Source organism: Oncorhynchus masou, chromosome 11 (genome assembly GCF_036934945.1).
Source record: "Oncorhynchus masou masou isolate Uvic2021 chromosome 11, UVic_Omas_1.1, whole genome shotgun sequence".
Taxonomy (NCBI): domain Eukaryota; kingdom Metazoa; phylum Chordata; class Actinopteri; order Salmoniformes; family Salmonidae; genus Oncorhynchus; species Oncorhynchus masou.
The window spans coordinates 16,877,555-16,902,273 of NC_088222.1; the positions used below are offsets into that span (position 1 = coordinate 16,877,555).

The 24,719-nt window shown below is 41.7% G+C and overlaps 1 protein-coding gene across 3 annotated transcripts in view; it reads right to left on the reverse strand.

The window, feature by feature from the left end:
• Window positions 1–15: 15 nt before the first annotated feature.
• The window catches only part of LOC135548196 (tyrosine-protein kinase Fer-like), a 44,176-nt gene continuing 19,472 nt past the window's right edge, over window positions 16–24,719 (reverse strand). For 2 of the 3 annotated variants that reach the window (XM_064977538.1, XM_064977539.1), the window contains exons 4-19: window positions 21,441–21,540; window positions 21,003–21,186; window positions 20,104–20,241; window positions 19,876–19,995; window positions 19,546–19,668; window positions 18,486–18,675; window positions 17,622–17,717; window positions 16,767–16,973; window positions 15,915–16,037; window positions 14,382–14,438; window positions 14,120–14,235; window positions 13,320–13,414; window positions 13,082–13,205; window positions 5,691–5,845; window positions 5,334–5,456; window positions 16–4,505 (exon numbers count right to left, since the gene is read on the reverse strand). In XM_064977538.1, coding sequence (XP_064833610.1) covers window positions 4,369–4,505; window positions 5,334–5,456; window positions 5,691–5,845; window positions 13,082–13,205; window positions 13,320–13,414; window positions 14,120–14,235; window positions 14,382–14,438; window positions 15,915–16,037; window positions 16,767–16,973; window positions 17,622–17,717; window positions 18,486–18,675; window positions 19,546–19,668; window positions 19,876–19,995; window positions 20,104–20,241; window positions 21,003–21,186; window positions 21,441–21,540 — 2,088 coding nt within the window. In that variant the 3' untranslated portion in view covers window positions 16–4,368. The remainder of the gene's footprint in view (window positions 4,506–5,333; window positions 5,457–5,690; window positions 5,846–13,081; window positions 13,206–13,319; window positions 13,415–14,119; window positions 14,236–14,381; window positions 14,439–15,914; window positions 16,038–16,766; window positions 16,974–17,621; window positions 17,718–18,485; window positions 18,676–19,545; window positions 19,669–19,875; window positions 19,996–20,103; window positions 20,242–21,002; window positions 21,187–21,440; window positions 21,541–24,719) is intronic. The other variant, XM_064977541.1, reaches the window with a different exon arrangement.

The following is a 24,719-nucleotide window of genomic DNA, read 5'->3' on the forward strand; positions in this document are numbered from 1 at the left end:
ACGTGATCTGTTGAATTCAAAGAGCCAAGAATGTTTTTTATTGCAAGTACACAGTATAAAACAATGACAGGACATGATTGTGAAAGCTAAATCTAACAAGGGACATGATTGTGAAAGCTAAATCTAACAAGGGGCATACAGGTGTGTAATAGCAAGCACATTCAAGTACATTTTTCAATTACAACCACACTAGCTACAGTAATTCTTATTACATAATATTGGCTAACTATAACAATGTGATACTCATTCAAATCCAGTGCATTGTTCACTTGTTACTTTAGATATGGTCTTTATTCATAGGGAAGCATGTTGGGCTAAACACAACAGTACTATTGTGTCTGTGTCTTTTTAACATGGCCAAAAGTGCAATCAAAATAAGGTCTGTTGTGGCAATAAATATCCCAGCTCTTTAAGTTAGCTTGACACACATCTATTAACAATATGCTCTAGGAAAAGAGCTCAGTAATGCACATATAGTGCATTTGGAAAGTATTCAGACCCCTTGACTTTTCCCACGTTTGTTACGTTACAGCTTTTTAAATCCTCCATCTACACACAATACCCCATAATGACAAGGCAAAAACAGGTTTTTAGAAATATTTGCTAATTTATAAACTTTACATAAGTACTTTGTTGAAGCACCTTTAGGAGCGACTACAGCCTTGAGTGTTGCGACAAGCAAGGCTCACCTGTATTTGGGGAGTATCTCCCATTTTTCTCAAGCTCTGTCAGGTTGGATGGGGAGCATTACTGCACAGCTATTTTCAGGAGAGATGTTTGATCAGGTTCAAGTCTGGGCTGGGCCACTCAAGGACATTCAGAGACTTGTTCGGAAGCCACTCCTGCGTTGTCTTGGCTGTGTGCTTAGGGTCGTTGTTCTGTTGGAAGGTGAACCTTCGGCCCAGTCTGAGTTACTGAGCACTCTGGAACAGGTTTTCATCAAGGATCGCTCTGTTCACCTTTCCCTCGATCCTGACTAGTCTCCCAGTCCCTGCCGGCTGAAAAACATCCCCACAGCATGATACTGCCACCACTATGCTTCACCATAGGGATCGTGCCAGGTTTCCTCCAGACGTGACATTTGTCATTCAGAACAAAAGGTTCAATCTTGGTTTCATCAGACCAGAGACTCATGTTTCTCATGGTCTAAGAATATTTTAGGTGCCTTTTGGCAAACTCCAAGCGGGCTGTCATGTGCTTTTTACTGAGGAGTGGCGTCCATCTGGCCACTACCATGAAGCCTTGACTTGTGGAGTGCTACAGAGATGGTTGTACTTCTGGAAGGTTCTCCCATCTCCACAGAGGGACTCTGGAGCTCTGTCAGAGTGACCATTGGGTTCTTTATCACCTCCCTGACCAAGGCTCTGATTGCTCAGTTTGACCAGTAGGCCAGCTCTAGGAAGTGGTGGTGGTTCTAAACTTCTCCCATTTAAGAATGAAGGAGGCCACTGTGTTCTTGGGAACCTTTAATGTTGCAGATATGTTTTGGTACTCTTCCCCAGATCTGTGCCTCAACACAATCCTGTCTCTGAGCTCTACGGACAGCTCCTTCGACTTCATGGCTTGGTTTTTGCTCTGTCAACTGTGGGACCTTATATACACGGTTCTGTGCCTTTCCAAGTCATGTCCAATCAATTGAATTGACCACAGGTGGACTCCAAGTTGTAGAGTAATCAAGGATCATCAATGGAAACAGGATGCACCTGAGCTCAATTTCAAGTCTCATAACAAAGGATCTGAATACTTATGTAATAATGTTTATAATTGGCCAAAAAATGTAAACCTGTTTTTGCTTTGTTAATATGGGTTGTGTAGATTGCTGACATTTATTTAACCCATTATAAGGCTGTAATGTAACAACGTCAAAAGTCAAGGGGTCTGAATACTTTTCGAAGCGACTGCACCTTAACGCTGTGAAGCTGGCCTTGGAGTACATACCAGAATGCTAATGTTAATGCAGCACAATACTTTCACATTGAATTGTGAAGCTTAAATACACTTTCACTCAAAAACAAATGAGTGACAAACTGAAAGACAATTCCATTCGACACAAATGTAATAATGGTCTGTATCATATATTGGCTAGTAATGTAGAGCAGATTTTTCAACTACTCATGGGGAAATCTAGACTTGGTCACTTTGCATGAGAAGAAGACAAATATATTTTTTTAAACCATAGAACAAATTCTATAAAAAGAATACTGGCAAATATTTTAATACACTAACAGGAGACAAATTAATATAAAATACTCATGATAATAAATAAGAGTTACTGAAAAAAGTGTATGCCTTTCAAACGTGTTAAACAGAAATATCTTGTGCTCATCAACCAGTAGTTAAGATGTAAGCTCCCTTCGCCTATTCATTCTACACCTTTCTCTTGCTAGGTTGTCTGGAATGCAAAACATTTTAAATATCAGGAGGTCATTTGACTGGAGAAATTAAGAAAAAAAACTGTTCCTCCTGTCAACGAACCAGTCTGTCTCAAATGACGCCATATTAGTGCACTACCTTTGGCATATTAGTGCACTATATAGGGTGTAATTTGTGACACAGAAAGATGAGGATATAGGATAGATGAGCAGGAGACATTGTATAATAGATAGGAAAGAGGATTTTTCCAAAAATCTTTTATACATATACTAAAAATGTACAAACAATCCATGCAGATTCAGAAGCAAAACAGACAATGTTTTCTTTATCGAATAAATCATTGGAAGAAACACTTCCAATAGAGATACACACAAAACATGACCTACATTTGCATAAAATAAAAGTTATAGCATCTACAAGTATTTACAAAATACAGGAGGAATGTTTTTTGCAAGACAAGAGTTCCATCATTCTAATAGGAGTGAAACTGATGGATGGATGGATGTGACGTGTTACTTCACAGAAGATGCTTTTGAAGACACGCTTGGGCTGTCAGCACAAATGGCAAGGAGCTTGGTTGACATAGAAACAACATGGCACCCTCAGAGAAATTACATCATACAGCAGTGGCTGGAATAGCGAATATACTATATTAGGGAACGGAGAATTACCTTGCCAGGAAAACTGTAGACCATAGGTATAGACTAGGCCCCAGAGTTCTCTCTTGGTCATGTCGCATGGTCAGATACAACTCCTGGCCCTAAGTATACTTAATGAAAACAAGTTCACTGTTCATTGCTATCACTGTTCAATTGTCTATCAACAATTTAGAACAGTAGTTTTATTTAAAAAAATTTGAAGTAAAAAAATGCCACAAAAATGAATGCATGAAAAATGGAGCTCCTTAAAACTCGCGTAGCTATGTAAAAGCTGACTGTTTTTGACAGAAAATGCTAAATTCACATTTCAAGTCAGATAGTACAGTTATGGTACATTCTAATTGTCAAATTATGAGTATTGAGCTTGTAACAGACTAAAATGTAGAAAATAATCAGCATTCTGGAGGGTCTTGAAACATTTAAGAATTATAAGTAAAATTATATTAATTCTAAATAAATGGCCTTACTGCAATATTTATACATCACAAAGCCCAAACAATTATAGGAAAAAGGGTGTCACAAATTGCACTTATCCTTGTATGTTAAACTCAAAGGTTTTCTACATTAAATAGTGGGCATGAAGAGAATACTTTAGGAAATCTTTGGACAGAAATGATTCACATCAAATCAAACTGTCACATCACAATAAGACTTTAGAGGAAGAAGAAAATTGTTCTTGCTGAATGTGAAAAAGTCAAGCTCGGGACAAAAACAGGACACTGTTTATACCCTTAGGTATAAACTGTTACGTCCTTGGGTAGGAACTGGTTCTCAAACCCCATCTGTCTCTACGGAGTGCATCTAGACAGTCTCTTTTAGATGTTGCACAGCTACACGGAGCACCAGACTCCTTGGCATTTTCAACTCATATTACTCATCTAACCTTAACAGGACCAAACTCAGGGACCTAAAAAAAACTAGAAATTGTGACATTTCTCATTATCGTGGCTATGCCCGAGTGATGACCAATAGCAAAACAACAGAAGTCATATGTGCAATGGAGCATGATGAATTGTACACATGTTTGTGTGGTTATGTCTCAAAACACCTTTAGTTGCAGAGGTTCAGTAAGAAAAAGGAACAGAAATAAAGGAACACCAGGTTTAAAAAAAATAATAATACTGTCATATTTTGACAATGATCCAAGCTAAGCAGAGATCTCTCTCCTTGATAATGGCTCAAAACAGTTGCCTAGGCAAATAACACAGTGATTTTGTGACATAGTATACACCGTGAGTACAATCACGACAAGTAGCATCAAGGCTGTAACGTTCTGTGGTGTTTCTCTCAGGTTGTAAGGGGGTCATGACCTGGTCCACCTTCCCCTACCAGGTTGCTATTTCTTCTTGATCGAGGCCAGTTCTTTCTGTAGGTCGGCAAACTTTGGCCGATTTTCAGGTTTGTACTCCCAGCACTTCTGCATGACTTTGTAAATCTCCTCAGGGCACTTTGTTGGACAGGACATTCTGTAATCTAAGATGGGGGGGAAAGACAGACACAGGGAAAATGACATTTAATTTCCTAGGATGGATTGAGGCAGTATAATCAGGGGTATAAGTTTAGAGAAAAAAATGACCATCCAACGCAGTTCTCTTCATGACTTCTTGTAGTTCAAGTAATTGTCTCTATAGGGCCAACTCCAATGCAAAAGAACAGACAGACAACTCCCTTAAAGTAATCCTTTGAGTTCTCTCATCCAGACGAACAGTTCTTGTGCTGACGTTACTTCCACAGGCAGTTTGGAACTCGGTAGTGAGTGTTGCAACCGAGGACAGACAATTTTTACGCGCTAGGTGATCCCACTCTGTTTCCACTTTGCAATGACAGCACTTACAGTTGACCAGGGCAGCTCTAGCAGGGCAGAAATTTGACAAACTGACTTGTTGTAAAGGTGAGCTCCTCAGTAAGGCCATTCTACTGTCAATGTTTGTCTATGGAGATTGCATGGCTGTGTGCTCAATTTGATACACCTGTCAGCAACGGGTGTGGCTGAAATAGCATAATCCACACATTTTGGCTGTGTAGCGTTGTGCCGTCTTATATCATTAGCAAGACCTTCACAACAGGAAAAATCGTAAGGTACAATCTGTTGATGACTGAGGGAGGGTTCACTTATGAATTATCTTGTCAAGAGGTTAAAAAAAATACTGGAGAACAGACACCTCTGTCTACTGGCCTGACAATAAGCAACAGAGGAGTTGGCTAAAGCACAAACAGATCCGGCTACCAGGCTAATAGAGATATTCTGGCAAATTAGGGAGATCAACACAACACTGAATCTTTGGAGGGATGTCTTCTTACCTTTCTCCACTTGCTCTCTGGCCTGCTGGTTGGTCATCCCTGGGTAAGGACACACTCCTAGACTAAACGTTTCCCATAGGAGGATGCCAAAACTCCACACATCACTCTCCGAGCTGTATCTCCCTGGAACAACGACCAAACACAACCCCACTGTCTCAGCCATCAAGTATTGAAGAAGAAATGCTGTGTCATCAAGAAGAATTTATCAAACTATGCTACCTCCTGCAGAGCTACAAATCATATACTCCCAAAAGAACATAGTTATTGAGTTATTTCTACAATAGGTACCCTTTGAGGGCTGTTAACCTATACATCTATTGAAAGAAATGGGTGAAAAAGCAAGGCCCTCCAGTTTACCATAATTCAAAGCCTCTGGAGCCGTCCACTTGATGGGGATCTGTTTGAGGCCAGACGACGAGTAGATCCCATCGTCCTCTTGTCTTGACATCCCAAAGTCGCTGATCTTCAGCAGGTTGCTCTCTCCCACCAGACAATTCCTAGCTGCCAGATCCCTAAAGGGAGAGGGATTTATTTAACTAGGCAAGTCAGTTAAGAACTAATTCTTATTATCAATGACGGCCTAGGAACAGTGGGTTAAACTGCCTATTCAGGGGCAGAACGACAGATTTGTACCTTGTCAGCTCGGGGTTTGAACTTGCAACCTTCCGGTTACTAGTCCAACACTCTAACCACTAGGCTACCCCAATAATAATATAATTTCACTTCCACTCTCCCTCCATCCTCCTCCAACAAATGTTTACTTGTGAATGTGCCAAATACAAATGTGTAGACCTCACAGTGGAATGCTTACTTACATGCCTTTAACCAACAACGCAGTTTTAAGAAAAATAAGTGTTAAGTAAAAAATACAAGTTACAAATAATTCAAGAGCAGCAGTAAAATAACAATAGCGAGGCTATATACAGGGGGTACCGGTAGGGAGTCAATGTGCGGGGGCACCGGTTAGTCAAGGTAATTGAGGTAATATGTAGATGTAGTTAAATTTAGTGGAAGAGAGAGATGCTAGCCATATTGGCCGACAGGAATATTCATCATGGACATTAAAATTTTCATATTAACAATATGCCATGAAATAAATTACTGAAATAGTAGGCAGATGGGGAGCTCCACTACCACTGTCCATGTTAAGGTCACCATACTGTCTGTAATCTGATCATGTGAACATTTCTACTTTGCAGAGAGAAAAGTCAACCACCAGATTTGGTTGGCACTGCTGCAGGTGGCTGGGATGACCCGGTACACAATGTGTGTGTGTGTACACTACAGGGTTGTGTGTAAGTATGTGAAAATGTGTATGCCCCGTATATACGTGGGTGTGACGTCCATGTGTACACACTCGCAGGACAGATTGCGCCCTGCATCCCTCCCATTTCAATTTCATAGCCCTCATCTGCAGCCCCTCTGTGAGAAGAGGCCTACAGCTACGCCTGTATTTTTTAAAGCGCTTCTCCTGTCATTTCTGCTGACTGCCGGCACCGAGCCACAGAGTTGGGCTAAATTAGGCTGTCACTCAGGGAGACTGGCCCCGGTGAGATAAGTAAGAGCAATGCACCGGAGATGATTTCATAGCCCCGCTGTGCTGAGATAAATGTAAGACTGATTGCAGCAGCAGCTGCAGCACCTCTCTCTCTCTATTCTTGCAACTGTCTGGATTACTGGAGAAACTAGTTTTGACCTGAAAACACAATCTCAAATTGGCCAGGATAGAGCGATATGGCTCAGGGCTTGGTGTGTTACCATCAAAGGTGACAGTGTTGTAAACTGCATTAAGCAGAGAGAGATACATGTTGTTCTCTCACATATCTTACTTTAGGGGGCCTCCTGGCATTACAGAGGGGAAGACATTTCATGGGGTTTAAATTCAGTTAGATTTGTAAATCAAATCTAATTTTATTTGTCACATGCACCGGATACAACAGGTGTAGACCTTACAGGGAAATGCTTATTACAAGTCCCTAACCAACAATGCACGTAAGAAAAAATAAAACTTAATGATTTACTAAAATAAACTGAATAATAAATAAATAAAATAATATATATAAATAAAAGAGCAACAAAAAAATAACAGTAGCGAGGCTATATACAGGGGGTACCGGTACAGAGTCAATGTGCGGGGGCAGTCAAGGGAATTGAGGTAATATGTACATGTAGGTAGAGGTAAAGTGACAAAATGCATAGATAATAAACAGAGTAGCAGCAGCATAAAATGGGGTTGGGGGACAATGCAAATTGTCCGGGTAGCCATTAGATTATATGTTTAAGAGTCTTATGGCTTGGTGGTAGAAGCTGTTAAGAAGCCTTTTGGACCTAGACACTTGGCGCTCCGGTACCGCATGCCGTGCGGCAGCAGAGAGAACAGTCTGACTAGGGTGGCTGGAGTTTTTGACAATTTTTAGGGCCTTCCTCTGACACCGCCTGGTATAAAGGTCCTGGATGGCAGGAAGCTTGGCCCCAGTGATGTACTGGGCCAAAGTCACTACCCTCTGTAGTGCCTTGCGGTCGGAGGCCGAGCAGTTGCCATACCAGGCAGTGATGCAACCATGCTCTCGATGGTGCAGCTGTAGAAACCTCTTGTGGATCTGAGGACCCATGCCAAATCTTTTCAGTCTCCTGAGGGGGAATAGGAGTTGTGCCCTCTTCACAACTGTCTTGGTGTGTTCGGACCATTCTAGTTTGTTGGTGATGTGGACACCAAGGAACTTGAAGCTCTCAACCTGCTCCACTACAGCCCTGTTGATGAGAATGGGGGCGTGCTCGGTCCTCCTTTTCCTGTAGTTCACAATCATCTCCTTTGTCTTGATCACGTTGAGGGAGCGGTTGTTATCCTGGCACCAGACTGCCAGGTCTCTGACCTCCTCCCTTCAGGCCGTCTCATCTTTGTCGGTGATCAGGCCTACTGTTGTGTCATCGGTAAACTTAAATGATGGTGTTGGAGTCGTGCTTGGCCATGCAGTCATGGGTAAACAGGAGAGGACTGAGCACGCACCCCTAAGGGGCCCCCGTGTTGAGGATCAGCGTGGCAGATGTGTTGTTACCTATCCTTACCACCTGGGGGCGGCCCGTCAGGAAGTCCAGGATCCAGTTGCAGAGGGAGGTATTTAGTCCCAGGGTCCTTAGCTTAGTGATGAGCTTTAAGGGCACTATGGTGTTGAAAGCTGAGCTGTATTTAATGAATAGCATTCTCACGTAGGTGTTCCTTTTGTCCAGGTGGGAAAGGGCAGTGGGTAGTGCAATAGAGATTGCATCATCTGTGGATCTGTTGGGGCGGTATGCAAATTGGAGTGGGTCTAGGGATTCTGGGATAATGGTGTTGACGTGAGCCATGGGGGGACACTCTTGACCCAAACTGCTACAGACCTATATCTATCCTACCCTGCCTTTCTAAGGTCTTCGAAAGCCAAGTCAACAAACAGATTACAGACCATTTCGAATCTCACCATAACCTCTCTGCTATGCAATCTGGTTTCAGAGATGGTCATGGGTGCACCTCAGCCACGCTCAAGGTCCTAAACAATATCTTAACCGCCATTGATAAGAAACATTACTGTGCAGCCGTATTCATTGATCTGGCCAAGGCTTTCGACTCTGCCAATCACCACATCCTCATCGGCAGACTCGACAGCCTTGACAGCCTTGACAGACTCGACAGACTCGACAGCCTTGTTTCTCAAATGATTGCCTCGCCTAGTTCACCAACTACTTCTCTGGTAGAGTTCAGTGTGTCAAATCGGAGGGTCTGTTGTCCAGACCTCTGGCAGTCTCTATGGGGGTGCCACAGGGTTAAATTCTTGGACCGACTCTCTTCTCTGTATACATAAATGATGTCGCTCTTGCTGCTGGTGAGTCTCTGATCCACCTCTACGCAGACGACACCATTCTGTATACTTCTGGCCCTTCTTTGGACACTGTGTTAACAACCTTCCAGGCAAGCTTCAATGCCATACAACTCTCCTTCCATGGCCTCCAATTGCTCTTAAATACAAGTAAAACTAAATGCATGCTCTTCAACCGATGGCTGCCTGCACCTGCCCTCCTGTCCAACATCACTACTCTGGACGGTTCTGACTTAGAATACGTGGACAACTACAAATACCTAGGTGTCTGGTTAGACTGTAAACTCTCCTTCCAGACCCACATCAAACATCTCCAATCCAAAGTTAAATCTAGAATTGGCTTCCTATTTCACAACAAAGCATCCTTCACTCATGCTGCCAAACATACCCTTGTAAAACTGACCATCCTACCAATCCTCAAATTTGTTGATGTCATTTACAAAATAGCCTCCAATACCCTACTCAACAAATTAGATGCAGTCTATCACAGTGCCATCAGTTTTGTCACCAAAGCTCCATATACTATCCACCATTGCGACCTGTATGCTCTCGTTGGTTGGCCCTCGCTTCATACTCGTCACCAAACCCACTGGCTCCAGGTCATCTACAAGACCCTGCTAGGTAAAGTCCCCCCTTATCTCAGCTCGCTGGTCACCATAGCATCACCCACCTGTAGCACACGCAGGTATATCTCTCTGGTCACCCCCAAAACCAATTCTTTCTTTGGCCACCTCTCCTTCCAGTTCTCTGCTGCCAATGACTGGAACGAACTACAAAAATCTCTGAAACTGGAAACACTTATCTCCCTCACTAGCTTTAAGCACCAGCTGTCAGAGCCGCTCACAGATTACTGCACCATTACATAGCCCATCTATAATTTAGCCCTAACAACTACCTCTTTCCCTATTTTATTTATTTTGCTCCTTTGCACCCCATTATTTTTATTTCTACTTTGCACATTTCTTCCACTGCAAATCTACCATTCCAGTGTTTTACTTGCTACATTGTATTTACTTTGCCACAATGGCCTTTGTTTTTGCCTTTACCTCCCTTTTCTCACCTCATTTGCTCACATCGTATATATATACACTTGTTTCTACTGTATTATTGACTGTATGTTTGTTTACTCCATGTGTAACTCTGTGTCGTTGTATGTGTCGAACTGCTTTGCTTTATCTTGGCCAGGACGCAATTGTAAATGAGAAATTGTTCTCAACTTGCCTACCTGGTTAAATAAAGGTGAAAATAAAATAAAAATGACCAGCCTAGTAGGCTTCATGCTAGGTTAAGAACAGTTTCATGTATGAAGTTGTGTATCATATATAGAAGTAAAAATAAGAACTTAACTGAAATTCTATTCAAAGCATGAGCAATCTCTTGAACAATAGACAGCTATTTGTTGGAATTAGGGCTGTATATCGTATTTTACTACATAACAGTCTTAATGCATGGACTGGTTTGGGCTTTTACTTTACCATCTAAGGGTATTTCAGTGTTTCATTTGTTAAATGTGATATGCAACTCTGCCATGTGTAATGTCCGTTTAATATTTTACTCCGTTTGCTACTTGAGTCTTATTTTCAACCCGTCCTCCTGCTTCCCACACCAAGCCCTGCCCCGTCACTCCGGGAGAGCATGTGGTTGCTCAACCACGGAGTCACGAGCACTTTCTTACCATTCACTCTGCAGTCTGCATGTTCAGATAGATGCAACAAGATGACAACAGTGCTGATTTCCACAAGCTTTCTAGAGTTACATTATTCGTTTGTGTACCTTACTGTCTGCAAACTACCGTCTGCTAGTTTGTCTTTTCTTAGCAAGTTGTGCCTTGTGGATAAAATCAATTGTGTTAGCCACTAATGCTAATTGTTCATTAGCTGGCTTGCTAGCCAGCTTGCTAAATGTACTTCAGCAAACGTAGCTAGCTAATATAGCATGGTAGACAGATATTTCACCGGATGTGTATGTATCCGCTTAGCGTTTCCACGAAGCCAAGTGTCAGGCAGTGGGAGAAGCTGGAACAAGATGGATTTTGATTAAACATTTGATCTCAACACAGTTCTGTTCCCAAAACTAGAATCTGTTACGAACAGAGTGGACTAAGTTGTCAAATTTACCCTTTGCTAAAGTTTAGAAGGAGTGCATAGCTAATTGAGTTGCACACGCGTTCTACAGAGTAGGCGTTCCCTAAAAGAAATATGCAAATGTCTGCTACGCTGAGCCAATCGGATCTTGCAAGTTCGTGCTTGGTTCTGCCCAGCTCCTTGCCTGTTCTGCCCACTATGACTCATGTGTTCCCATTTGAAACAATGGGCTGTGGTCTATCTTGGTTTAGTTATCAAACTTTGGTACCAGTGCTGGTGTAGGTCTAGACAAGCATGTTGTTTGTGCAACGGCATCATCTAAATCAGAGAGGAATAGAGTTCGCCAGCTTTTAGTCCAAAAACCCGGAAATAAGTTCCCTCTGGTTCATTCAGCCATCCCTATGGGCAAAGAATTGGGTTTTTGGATAAACCCCCAAAATAAGGTCTGAGGTTAACATGACATTTATGAATTATGAAGCGTTGGTGTGCTTTTTTGAGAACATAAATGCTTCAAAATTCACATAAATTGACATTAGCTGATGAAGATGAACTCATAGAACAAAATGTATATCTCATAAGCCTGTGTTTACCACTAGAGGTGTGACAAAGGAACAATTTTGCTTAATAATGTTTAAATTGCAATTTCTAACATCGGGTTTTCCTTTAACACGATAACAAAAATTCAGCTGACTCTTCGGAAAATTCCACATCAATTTACAATGCAGAATAACGGTTCTATTAAATATGTATGACCGCTAGACTGAACATACACTTGCAGCCTTAGCGAAGAGGCAGAGCAGGCAAGCCAGAGTAAAGGAGAGAGGCAGAAGAAGGCAGAAGCGTACTCATATGTTTTGGTAATCTGCATCTCGCAACGTCTTGTTTTACTACATGCCCTGCAAATACACCCAAGTAGTCTCTTCCTCTCTGGTTGAATTGGAATTACACAACTTCCCCAGGCCTTTATAGCCTATTGGCTATAACAAGAAAATAATGTTTTGTGATAACTGAACTGTGATTTTAATTAAGTGAAGAAAAAACAACATTGTTTTCAGTTTGGGATTTTTCTTAACACTAAGGATTCCAACTTTTTTAAACGTTTTAGCGTTCACCCCCCTATTTATTCAAAAACCTTCCAAAAACTCCATTAATTTCCCCATAGGCTTTGACCAACGAGCCATGGTTGAGTTAGGGCCTACAAAAAGATGCCATTACTATTTCTCTCTATAAGCGAAGCATGAATATGTTAGCTAGCCACATGAGGACAGAAAACATGTAATGTAACATCGAATTAGAGTCCCCTGGAAACACTTTGGTTCCTTCCCTCTCAATAATTCATCCCTGGTTTATTAATTTGTTCTCATGTCAAACAACAACGTATTCAAGGTGCTGCCCACTATATTCCAACTATAATACTAACTAGGCCTAGATGTTTGCCCATTTCATGCAGACCTGCGTGGCAATGTGTGGAAATTATAACAAAAGTGCAGGAAATGCAGAAATTGATGAAAACACTGAAAATTATTTTTGTTTAAAGTTGGATTGAACTGTATATGGAGAATGAAGAAAGCCCCATTGAAATAACTTACAATTGCTGTGTTGCCACCCTAGGGTTATAAACTACTCCAAGTATATTTAGAACTTTTAATATTCAAAAATATAAAATACCATCACAAATTTGAACAAATGTTGTGATATGATATTTTGGCAATGTCGCCTATCCCTAGTTGGAATACTCTATGGAGAATAATAAACATACAATATTCCAGATTGATGTTGACAACGCTAAAACAGGCGAAGATCTCCATACCTGTGGATACAGTTTTTGAGCTCGAGGTAAGCCATTCCGGCAGCAGCATCTAAAGAAAACTTCACCAGCTGTTTGGTCTTCAGGTCTTCCTTCTTCTTCCGTAGAAACGACAAGAAGTCCCCTCCTTCAAATAGGATATAAAATGTATATTCACATTTGTAACAGTGTTGTAAACACAATTTACTTTGGAAATTGCACACTAATATCGAGTCCTAAAAAGTTATGCTACAGGACTTACCTGACACTAGCTCCATCACAATGTAAATAGGCTGTCGTTGTGTGCAAACGCCTATCAGCTTCACAATGTTTGCGTGGTCATATTGCTTGAGGATCCTGAAGAAACAAGAAAGTACCAGTATGAGATAATTACATAACGGTCAAATCTCTAAACACCAGATTAAAAGCGTGTGAAGTGAAATAAAGTTTGATTTTATTTTTATTTATTCGTTATTTTACCAGGTAAATTGACTGAGAACACGTTCTCATTCACAGCAACAACCTGGGGAATAGTTGCAGGGGAGAGGAGGGGGCTGAATGAGCCAATTGTAAACTGGGGATGATTAGGTGACCGTGATGGTTTGAGGGCCAGATTGAGAATTTAGCCAGGACACCGGGGTGAACACCCCTACTCTTACGATAAGTGCCACGGGATCTTTAATGACCTCAGAGAGTCAGGACACCCGTTTAACGTCCCATCCGAAAGACGGCACCCTACACAGGGTAGTGTCCCCAAGCATTGGGATATTTTTTTTAGACCAGAGGACACCACTTCCAGCAGCATCTGGTCTCCCATCTAGGGACTGACCAGGACCAACCCTGCTTAGCATCAGAAGCAAGCCAGCAGTGGTATGCAGGCTGGGGTTCTGTTGAGATGAGTGAACAGACGTTTCAAGGTACTCGATGGGACCTGCAATTGATTGACAGCAGACATTTTCATCTTCTGATAGGAACTGGGACATGTGATCCTCTCACCTGGCTTGATATGAACTAGGACATTCGGCACATGTGACAAATAAAAATGTGATTTTGTCGTCTAACCTGGCTTCTGATAGGAACTTAATCTTCAGCTCCTGTGGAAGATCCTCTTTACATGTTTTGACTGCCACAGGAGTCTTGTCCCGCAATGTTCCTTTGAATACCTCACCAAAGTTACCCTAAGAACAAAGAAAAACAGAGATACAGTAACAGAAGTTGGTTTAATCAAACATATATTGACATCAATGATGATGAATGTCAAAACTAAGATAATATCTGTCCTACAGATGTGGTGAAAATGAAAAGGATATCTAAAATCACTCACTTTGCCAAGAAGCTCTCCAAGAGTAACATCCTCATGGTTGAGTATCCATTTTTTATCCTACAAAAGATAGAACAAAACATAGGCAATTGTAAACACAAGACACAGAACATCCGCAAACAGTACAATAAAAACCATACAAAAGCTACTGTGTAACATTGGAGCACTATAATCCGCGGCACAATAAAAAAAATAAACCACAAAAAACCTGGATGCCTCAAAAACATCAGAGAAGTCTTTCCATCTTTGGCCCAGCTCAACATAACATTCCAATGTCTCATCCAATAACACAACGATCAAATCCAAGTCGCATTCTTCCAAGAGTGAGGTGGTGCCTAATGGTCAAATTTCACCGCTTTGCCATGAAGTGCTTGGAGAAAGACCATTTAAAAACACTTATTATTCCCAGGCTTCAGCAGATCCATTACAGTAGTAATGACAACAACCATTAGCCCCGTGTTGGTGATGGCTGAGGCAATTAAAACACCATTATGTTCATCACCAGCGGGCTAGCTGAGGAGGACTCGAGGTCTTCTCTATGATTAAACCTGACTATTGACAGTGTTGGCATATTTTTGCAACACAGAGTGGATATCAAAAAGACATTTGCACTATTATACATGAGAAATGTGTCCTGAAAAACACCACACAGGTCTGGAAACCAGGAGTTAATACTGTCAATTAGGCCAGGGACCTCACGATACGATATTATCAAGATACTTCGGTGCCGATACGATATGTATTGCGATTCTCACGATTCTATATGTATTGCGATACAATACTGTGATTTTATTGCGATTCGACGTACCAATCACATCACTCACCATATGTCTGCTGCTGAGGGATGAGAGCCATGAGAAAACAAGTTTTGATCAGTAATGGGAAATAAAGTGTTGAAATTAAATTGGATCCTTATTTAAAAAGAATACGGAGAACATACTGGAGTTCTGGTGCAGGTACAGCCAACTAGCGCAAAAATTATATTGCGTTATTGTCAAAACGATACAGGTTGTCAAAAATAATAACCTGATATTTTACTGTACATATTTTTCCCCCTTCACTACCATCGTCAATGGGTAAAATAGCAAGGTGTCTTCTGGAGCACAGTATGATCACTGTCATTCCAAAGAGAACAACCTGGTATTGTAACTGTCTGAGAAGCTCTATTCTAATACATTTGAGATTTTTTTAAATGTTTGATTTAAAAAAAGAAAAAAAAGAAAGAAGAGTGTAGTTAGAACTTCCAACAAAAAGTTGTTCAACTGTGATCACAGCACTTTACTGATTCAAACTAAAATATTTAGTTGATGTCAAAAGGGCTTATTCCTGACCATCTATTAGCCTCCTGCCACAAACACCACACGATAATGTACAACCTAAGCATATTGATGAGTTTCACAGTGTGATTAAAGGCCTCCATGACAGCTTGATGGCTTTAGCAATAATTACATTCCCATCCCTGTTGTGAGACCACTCATTGACTTTAGATCTGAATCACAGGGTGTATGAACAAAGATAGGGGAGGAAATATTTTACCTTGATGACTGGGTTTAAAAGCACCACCCCAGACTTCTTGGTAATAACTTGCTTTGAAGTGTAATGGTGTTCAATTAACTGAGGAATGGTCGGGAAGCCAGTGCCTTCAAAACGATACTGGTTCTGTGGACAAAGAGGAGGCAGAGAGCATGGGATTGATTCATTACAAAGTTGAGTTGGAAGCTTTTCGAATCATCATCTTTTGTGTTACGGAAACAACTTTACAAGCAATTACTATTAGCCGTCATCTGAACAAATTTAATTAAAAACGCATCAACCATAGAATTTCTGAATTTTGTCTTGCTGCTTTTTGTTCTATGTTGCTCTGTCTGTATGCTACGACTTGCTTGTCCTAAGTTGCTCTGTCTGTATGCTACGTCTTGCTTTCCCTATGTTGCTATTATCTATATTGTAATTGTTTTTAATAACCTGCCCAGGGACTGTGGTTGAAAATTAGCCGGCTGGCTAAAACCGGCACTTTTACTGAAACGTTGATTAATGTGCACTGTCCCTATAAAAATAAAATAAACTCAACTCAACCTCAATTCATTGCCAATTAATTTCTGTTTCCACCAAGGTGCCTGTGATCTCTTGTCTGTGTCTTAGTAACAGACACAAAGCAACCATTGGCTGACACACATCACATCAAATATACCTGACTACACCTTTATATTTTGTCTCGTTTACTGCTGAAACCTAGTGGCTCTGCAGTGAGACAAACACCTGGCCTGGTCTCAGATCAGTTTGTGCCATCATGTCAATTCCTTGTCATGCCAAACATGACTCAAACAGATATTGGACCAGGCTAAGAAACGCCTTTAGTTTATTCAGAACTGAAGAAGTAGAACTCACGTCTGCAAACTGGATGATGAAGTGTCTACGCTGTCCCTCTGAGAAGACAGACAGGACGTACTCGCCAGGCTTGCCGTGGCTCTCCCGGACCAGGAAGTCTCCCTGCTCTTTGAGCAGCTCCTGGGCCTCGGTCCTGGGGATGGCCCCGTGGTACCACTCCTGGTCCCCCAGGGGCTTCTCACTAGTTGGGATCACGTCGAAAAACTGCTGGATACGCACAATGGAATGATATGACATGATGATATATAATGATATGATGATGATTTGAAAATGAAAGTTAGGGATCAATCATCAATTCCTGTTCAATTGCTAGTCAAGAGAGCTATAAGATCGGTCACTCCACTCAGATCAAAGGCATAATTTGGATGCAATATGTATGATACACATATAAGAATATTTTGAAGATAAATACACAATGCAGAGGATGCGAGTACAAGAATTAATGGTCAACAGGGAATTGTCAATGTAAATAGGAGTTGGGTTTCAGTTCAACAGCTGTTTAGAATCTGTGGAATGTCACTCCTGAACTCAGAGCTACGTGTACCACGTTGTCATTGGTCTGTACATTGAATTGGGAGCAGGATACTGGTTATTTGGCCATTGGCCCAGTGGTACTGCAAGGACCTCTGATTAGTAAACCCCTAGGGTGGGGGGTTATAAATGGCATCCTGTTTCTTTGTTCTGTGGAGAAATGCTGAGGACAGAGGAGACTGAACATCTACCTACCAGCATAACATCTTGATTTGTCCTTCTCAAATAAACCCATTTTTCTAACACACAGGATAGTTTCCACACTCACTACACAAGAACACAAAACTTTTAAAATCTGTTTTTTTAACAGACTTCAGAACTTACCGATGATGAGCCAAGAACTGATTTGGGAGAGCGGAGGATGCCGGCTAAGGAATGACGTAAGGTGTCAAACTTTGATGTCCTGTCTTTGCATTTGTCCTGAAAATACAGACATATGGTTGAAAATCTGTTGAGAATAAACAGTTGAGCAAGCCGAATACAGTATACTATAGTGTATAGAGGTTTATAGCTATGACAATGTGCTTACACTGCCCTCCTCTGCTCATCCAACTCTCTGCAGAGAGAGCTAGAGTTGAAAGGAGGCTCAACAGCACCACCATATCATCTACCACATACTGCAGTCAACAAAATGCTTTTAGATTGACATTTCAGTGACATTTGATGAGAATTTTTTTTTTTTTTTTTTTTTGAGTTTTAATGAAAGTTCAAAGATTCAGCACAACAGCGTCCTTTAGATTTAAAAAAACAACAACTAATTTGCCTGAATGAGTATGTTCATGGAGACAGCAGAAGACAAAAACATTCTGGCCTATAACTATACAATGAATAGTAAGCAGTAAACTGACACAGTACCAGTATGTGTAAGTGTATAGAAGTAAATATCAGCCGCAAAAGTATCTAGGGCTAACAAAATCATCAAGCAATTTTTTTATCAAGAAAACCTTATACAGTATCTCTGAAAAGGTCAGAGACAAAGAAAGAGGAGTTCATAATAGGACAGGCTGAGTGGAAAGTGCTGCATTCCTTCTGATTACGAAGGAAGTAATATCCCTGAATCCACACTGATGTCCTCCGTTCCACCATGGTTCACAATCACATATCAGATTGGATTCCGACTTGACAAGTAAGTCCTTCCTATTCAAAAACCAACAACGGTCAACTCCACAACAATAACCACTCACTCACCATGGAGTTGACGGAGCGCGCGTCGTCCTCGTAGTTAACCATGGGGGGAGGCTCCTTGCCCTCGTTCTCCTGCATCTTGTGGTCGAGCAGGTCCTTCTGGGCGCCCAGCTTGGCTTCTGTGCAGCGTAACAACTGGACCGTTTGCCTCAGCTCCTCCAAAGACTGCTTCTGACTGAGCAGCAGCACCGCACTGATGGAGGGAGAGATGGAAAGAGAAAATGAGTGTGGTGTGAGAGACAGGGAGAGAGAAGCGGCGAGATGGAGAGAGACAATGTGAGAGATTGAGACAGAGAGGGAAAGAGAGAGAGAAAGAGGTCAGGCGCTAGTCTGAAATCAAACAGTATTACAACTACTTAATCCACCTCTCGGAACAAGGATGTGGAAAAGGATTTTCTAGTTTGCGTTCCACCAGAGGGATATATAGCCTACAGTGAACCGCTGAGCTGTTTCTCAAAACAGTTTAGTCAAACACACAACAAACATTGCTGTGGAAGCAGAGGTCCGTTTTTAAAAGTGACGCTTGCCACAGAAGGGATAAAACCTAAAGGCACAAAAAACAACTTCTCAACTGTCCTAATCAAATGACCATCACTTTATTAATGTTTTGAAAAAGAGAACTTCAGACAGGATAAAAACTAGCCTAGGCCATACAACCAGTCCTCATCCTTAATCACACCTGTAGCTGAGACTTCACATGGGGATGACTGGACAGCCCTGATAATATCATTGTATCTTACAGGGGATAATCCAGCAGACCCTGAAATTTGTGCTGAGCCCTGTGCTACAGACATAGCTATGTCTATTGTACCCTGTCCGCCTCAATGAACCTTCAGATCATTCATGCTCCTAGAGTTAGATCATGGCCAATCGGGCTTCTTAGAAACAACGACAAACTTGGAATCTATTAAGCTAGTCACTAATGGTCTCTGTTGTTATTGTTTAATGGCACGTGTACAACTGAAAGCCATGAGATTGAGGAAAACATTTAACACATGCTATGGGAGATGCTTATCGAGAATGAAAGAATCATTAGAGCTGTATTGTTATGGTAGCAACGTACTCTGACTTCTTTTCACATGTTTTGGTGGACTCATCAAGCTTGTTTTCCAAGTCTTGCATGAGATCCTCCTTGGTGCGTAGGCTCTGCTGAGTGAGGCCCAGCTCATCTGATGTGGATTTCAGCCTGGGGATGGAGATACAGTGGATTAAAGTGCATCTGACCTTTGACACAATCAGTCAGCCAACAGAGGCACAAACTCTATCCTTAGCCAATAGGAGATGCTGTACGGCTGGATTCCTCGCACCCTCCTCTCACCTTTTCAAAACGTCAGAGAAGGAGACAAGGTTAATGAGGGCAATACTCTCCTCCCATCATACATTTCCTACTCACATCGCTTGTAAACTGTCTGCAGTCAAATTGTTCCATAGGATCTCGTTTGCTTGAAGATTCTCGGTTTCCTCCAACAGTGAAAGGTCAAATTCTACATTTGGTTCTTTGGTTTCTGGAGACCTGGAAGATGATGATACTTCATGTTAACCAAAGTTAGAAATTTAAATAAAGTACTGTTATTGAAGCATAAAAAGGTAACATTTCAAAAGCCTTAAACTAAAAGCCTACCTGTGAACCTCAATGAAGTGTTCATACTCTGACACAGGATCAATTTGGTCGATGGAGGTGTGGATTTCTTTGTGGACTTTCACTATTTCATCAGTTAAGAGACTGGTGATTTCACTATATTCCTCCAAAATCCCCTTCCTGAAACAGAAGTCAGAAAATGTTTTTGTTTTTTTAAATACATAAGAGGTTAAAATTGAGGTAAGCGTATGCTCAGTATATGAGGTTTAAAAACACACATTTGCGTGACTCGAGGATCACACAGATGGACAGCTCTGAGGGTTTATGAACAGGGATAGACACGTTGTCATTCTAAAACTCATTGTATTTCTCACTCAACAGAAATATAATTTCAGTGGACGAACTCTGAATTGTTCTCCAGTTAACATCTGTCTAAGACATTAAAAAGTTGATTAAAAACACAGCTTAAGCAGGACATTCTGAACAAGAGGGTGCCTCCGCCTCCTAGTAATCCTACGATCGCTATGAAATTATGGGATTAAGCCTCAGCTGGGATCTAATCCCATGCGACAACAAGAAGAACCCTTGCAAATAGTTATTGCATTTACGTATTACAATTCCCAAAGAATGTTTACGTCGCCTGACTTGTTAGGGCGTCACAGATCTGATGACTCATAACCTGCAGTGTGCTGCTGGACGTCTGGGATGGACACTGCAGAAAAGGAACACTGCACACAGTGGCATACGCACCCAAGTGTTTTCAACATTTCAACCCTTAGACCATCATCAGGGTTCAACCTAAGGGTCGAGACATAACGAAGCAAAGCACAAGCTACTTGTTCATCTACTTTAACCTTCAAGATATTCTCAAGCTCATTGAATGAATCTTTACGTAGTGTATCCCTTGTTAATCTCTGCCGGAGCCACACACACACACTCACAGTGCACTGATCATCTCCTCCTGCATCTTCTGCAGGGAGTCGAGCAGGAGGGGCAGCGTGGTGTCGTGGTATTGCTCCTGGTGGAGCTGGGCACTCCGCACCGCCAGCACGTACTGGTTGTGGAGGTTGTGAAGCTTCATGGTGGCCTTGTCGTAACGCTCCCTCGCCTTCTCTGGCTCCTTGCCTGAAAACAAACCCAACAAGTGCTGTACTGCTGGTTTGTCTGGAGGAGGTTTAATATGGGTGTGCCTCAACATCCGCCTCCCAAGATATGTCGGTCATATGAACTCCATCTGCAGGGTTTGGTGTTTAATATATTGATGCACTTCAGCTGGTCTCAAATAAGACTTCATACATTTCCTCCAAGATAAACTGCACTACTATGAATCATTACATTAAATGTATATTTCTCCGTAAATAATTAGGAGAAATACTTACCTTTCACCATTGCGTCTCTGTATTTTTCTTTGGCACTGTGGGCATCCTTTGATAATTGTCTGTAGGTGCCTTTTAACTTTTCTAGGTCGCTTTTTGTCACCTAGGAGAGATCATATCGGAAGCATCATCACATCCTCTAGTACATTGGTCCCGTACCCCTTCAAAACAATCAACCTCCAGCTGTACCCCCTCTAGCATGCATGTATGTATGTATGTATGTATGTATGTATGTGTATATATGTGTGTTATATATATACACACATATATATATACATGTGTGTGTGTGTGTGTATATATATATATATGTGTGTTTGTATATACACACACATATATATGTATGTGTGTGTGTATAATATATATATACACACACACACACACACACAATATATATTACACATATATACATGTATACACACATATATACATATATAATATATGTATGTGTATATATGTGTGTGTGTGTATATATATGTATTTGTATATATATATACACATACACATATTTATATATTTATATATATACACATATTTATATATATATACACATATTTATATATATATATATATATATATATATATATATATATATATATATATATATATATATACACACACACACATATATATATATATATATTATATATATATATACATACATACATACATACACACACATACTGGATTTGGAGTCCGACTCAAAATTAAAGTGGAAAACCACAGTACAGGCTGATCCAACTTCGATGTAATGTCCTTATAACAAGTCAAAATGAGGCTCAGTAGTGTGTGTGGCCTCCACGTGCCTGTACGACCTCCCTACAACGCCTGGGCATGCTCCTGATGAGGTGGCCGATGGTCTCCTGAGGGATCTCCTCCCAGACCTGGACTAAAGCATCCGCCAACTCCTGGACAGTCTGTGGTGCAACGTTGCGTTGGTGGATGGAGCGAGACATGATGTCCCAGATGTGCTCAATTAGATTCAGGTCTGGGGAACGGGCGGAGCAGTCCATAGCATCAATGCCTTCCTCTTGCAGGAACTGCTGACACTCCAGCCACATGGGGTCTAGCATTGTCTTGCATTAGGAGGAACCCAAGGCCAACCGCACCAGCATATGGTCTCACAAGGGGTCTGAGGATCTCATCTCGGTACCTAATGGCAGTCAGGCTACCTCTAACGAGCACATGGAGGGCTGTGCGGCCCCCCAAAGAAATGCCACCCCACACCATGACTGACCCACCGCCAAACCGGTCATGCTGGAGGATGTTGCATGCAGCAGAACATTCTCCACGGCGTCTCCAGACTGTCACATGTGCTCAGTGTGAACCTGCTTTCATCTGTGAAGAGCACAGGGCGCCAGTGGCGAATTTGCCAATCTTGGTGTTGTCTGGCAAATGCCAAACGTCCTGCACGGTGTTGGGCTGTAAGCACAACCCCCACCTGTGACCGTTGGGCCCTCATACCACCCTCATGGAGTCTGTTTCTGACCGTTTGAGCAGACACATGCACATTTGTGGCCTGCTGGAGGTCATTTTGCAGGGCTCTGGCAGTGCTCCACCTGCTCCACCTTGCACAAAGGCGGAGGTAGCGGTCCTGCTGCTGGGTTGTTGCCCTCCTACGGCCTCCTCCACGTCTCCTGATGTACTGGCCTGTCTCCTGGTAGCGCCTTCATGCTCTGGACACTACGCTGACAGACACAGCAAACCTTCTTGCCACAGCTCACATTGATGTACCATCCTGGATGAGCTGCACTACCTGAGCCACTTGTGTGGGTTGTAGACTCCGTCTCATGCTACCACTAGAGTGAAAGCACCGCCAGCATTCAAAAGTGACCAAGACATCAGCCAGGAAGCATAGGAACTGAGGAGTGGTATGTGGTCACCACCTGCAGAACCACTACTTTATTGGGGGTGTCTTGCTAATTGCCTATCATTTCCACCTGTTGTCTATTCCATTTGCACAACAGCATGTGAAATCTATTGTCAATCAGTGTTGCTTCCTAAGTGGACAGTTTGATTTCACAGAAGTGTGATTGACTTGGAGTTTCATTGTGTTGTTTAAGGCTTCCCTTTATTTTTTTGAGCAGTATATATATATATATATATATATATATATATATATATATATATATATATATATATATATATATATACAGTGGGGTAAAAAAGTATTTAGTCAGCCACCAATTGTGCAAGTTCTCCCACTTAAAAAGATGAGAGATGCCTGTAATTTTCATCATAGGTACACTTCAACTATGACAGAAAAAAGAAAAATGCAGAAAATCACATTGTAGGATTTTTAATGAATTTATTTGCAAATTATGGAGGAAAATAAGTATTTGGTCACCTACAAACAAGGAAGATTTCTGGCTCTCACAGACCTGTAACTTCTTCTTTAAGAGGCTCCTCTGTCCTCCACTCGTTACCTGTATTAATGGCACTTGTTTGAACTTGTTATCAATATAAAAGACAAAATGATCACAAGAACGGTGAGCAAAAATCCCAGAACCACGCGGGGGGGACCTAGTGAATGACCTGCAGAGAGCTGGGACAAAAGTAAAAGCCTACCATCAGCAACACACTATGCCGCCAGGTACTCAAATCCTGCAGTGCCAGACGTATCCCCCTGCTTAAGCCAGTACATGTCCAGGCCCGTCTGAAGTTTGCTAGAGAGCGTTTAGATGATCCAGAAGAAGATTGGGGAATGTCATATGGTCAGATGAAACCAAAATAGAACTTTTTGGTAAAAACTCAACTTGTCGTGTTTGGAGGACAAAGAATGCTGAGTTGCATCCAAAGAACACCATACCTACTGTGAAGCACGGGGGTGGAAACATCATGCTTTGGGGCTGTATTTCTGCAAAGGGACCAGGACGACTGATCCGTGTAAAGGAAAGAATGAATGGGATCATGTATCGTGAGATTTTGAGTGAAAACCTCCTTCCATCAGCAAGGGCATTGAAGATGAAACGTGGCTGGGTCTTTCAGCATGACAATGATCCCAAACACACCGCCCGGGCAACGAAGGAGTGGCTTCGTAAGAAGCATTTCAAGGTCCTGGAGTGGCCTAGCCAGTCTTCAGATCTCAACCCCATAGAAAATCTCTGGAGGGAGTTGAAAGTCTGTGTTGGCCAGCAACAGCCCCAAAACATCACTACTCTAGAGGAGATCTGCAATGGGCCAAAATACCAGCAACAGTGTGTGAAAACCTTGTCAAACGTTTTCTGTAAGTCTTCACCTCTGTCATTGCCAACAAAGGGTATATAACAAAGTATTGAGATAAAC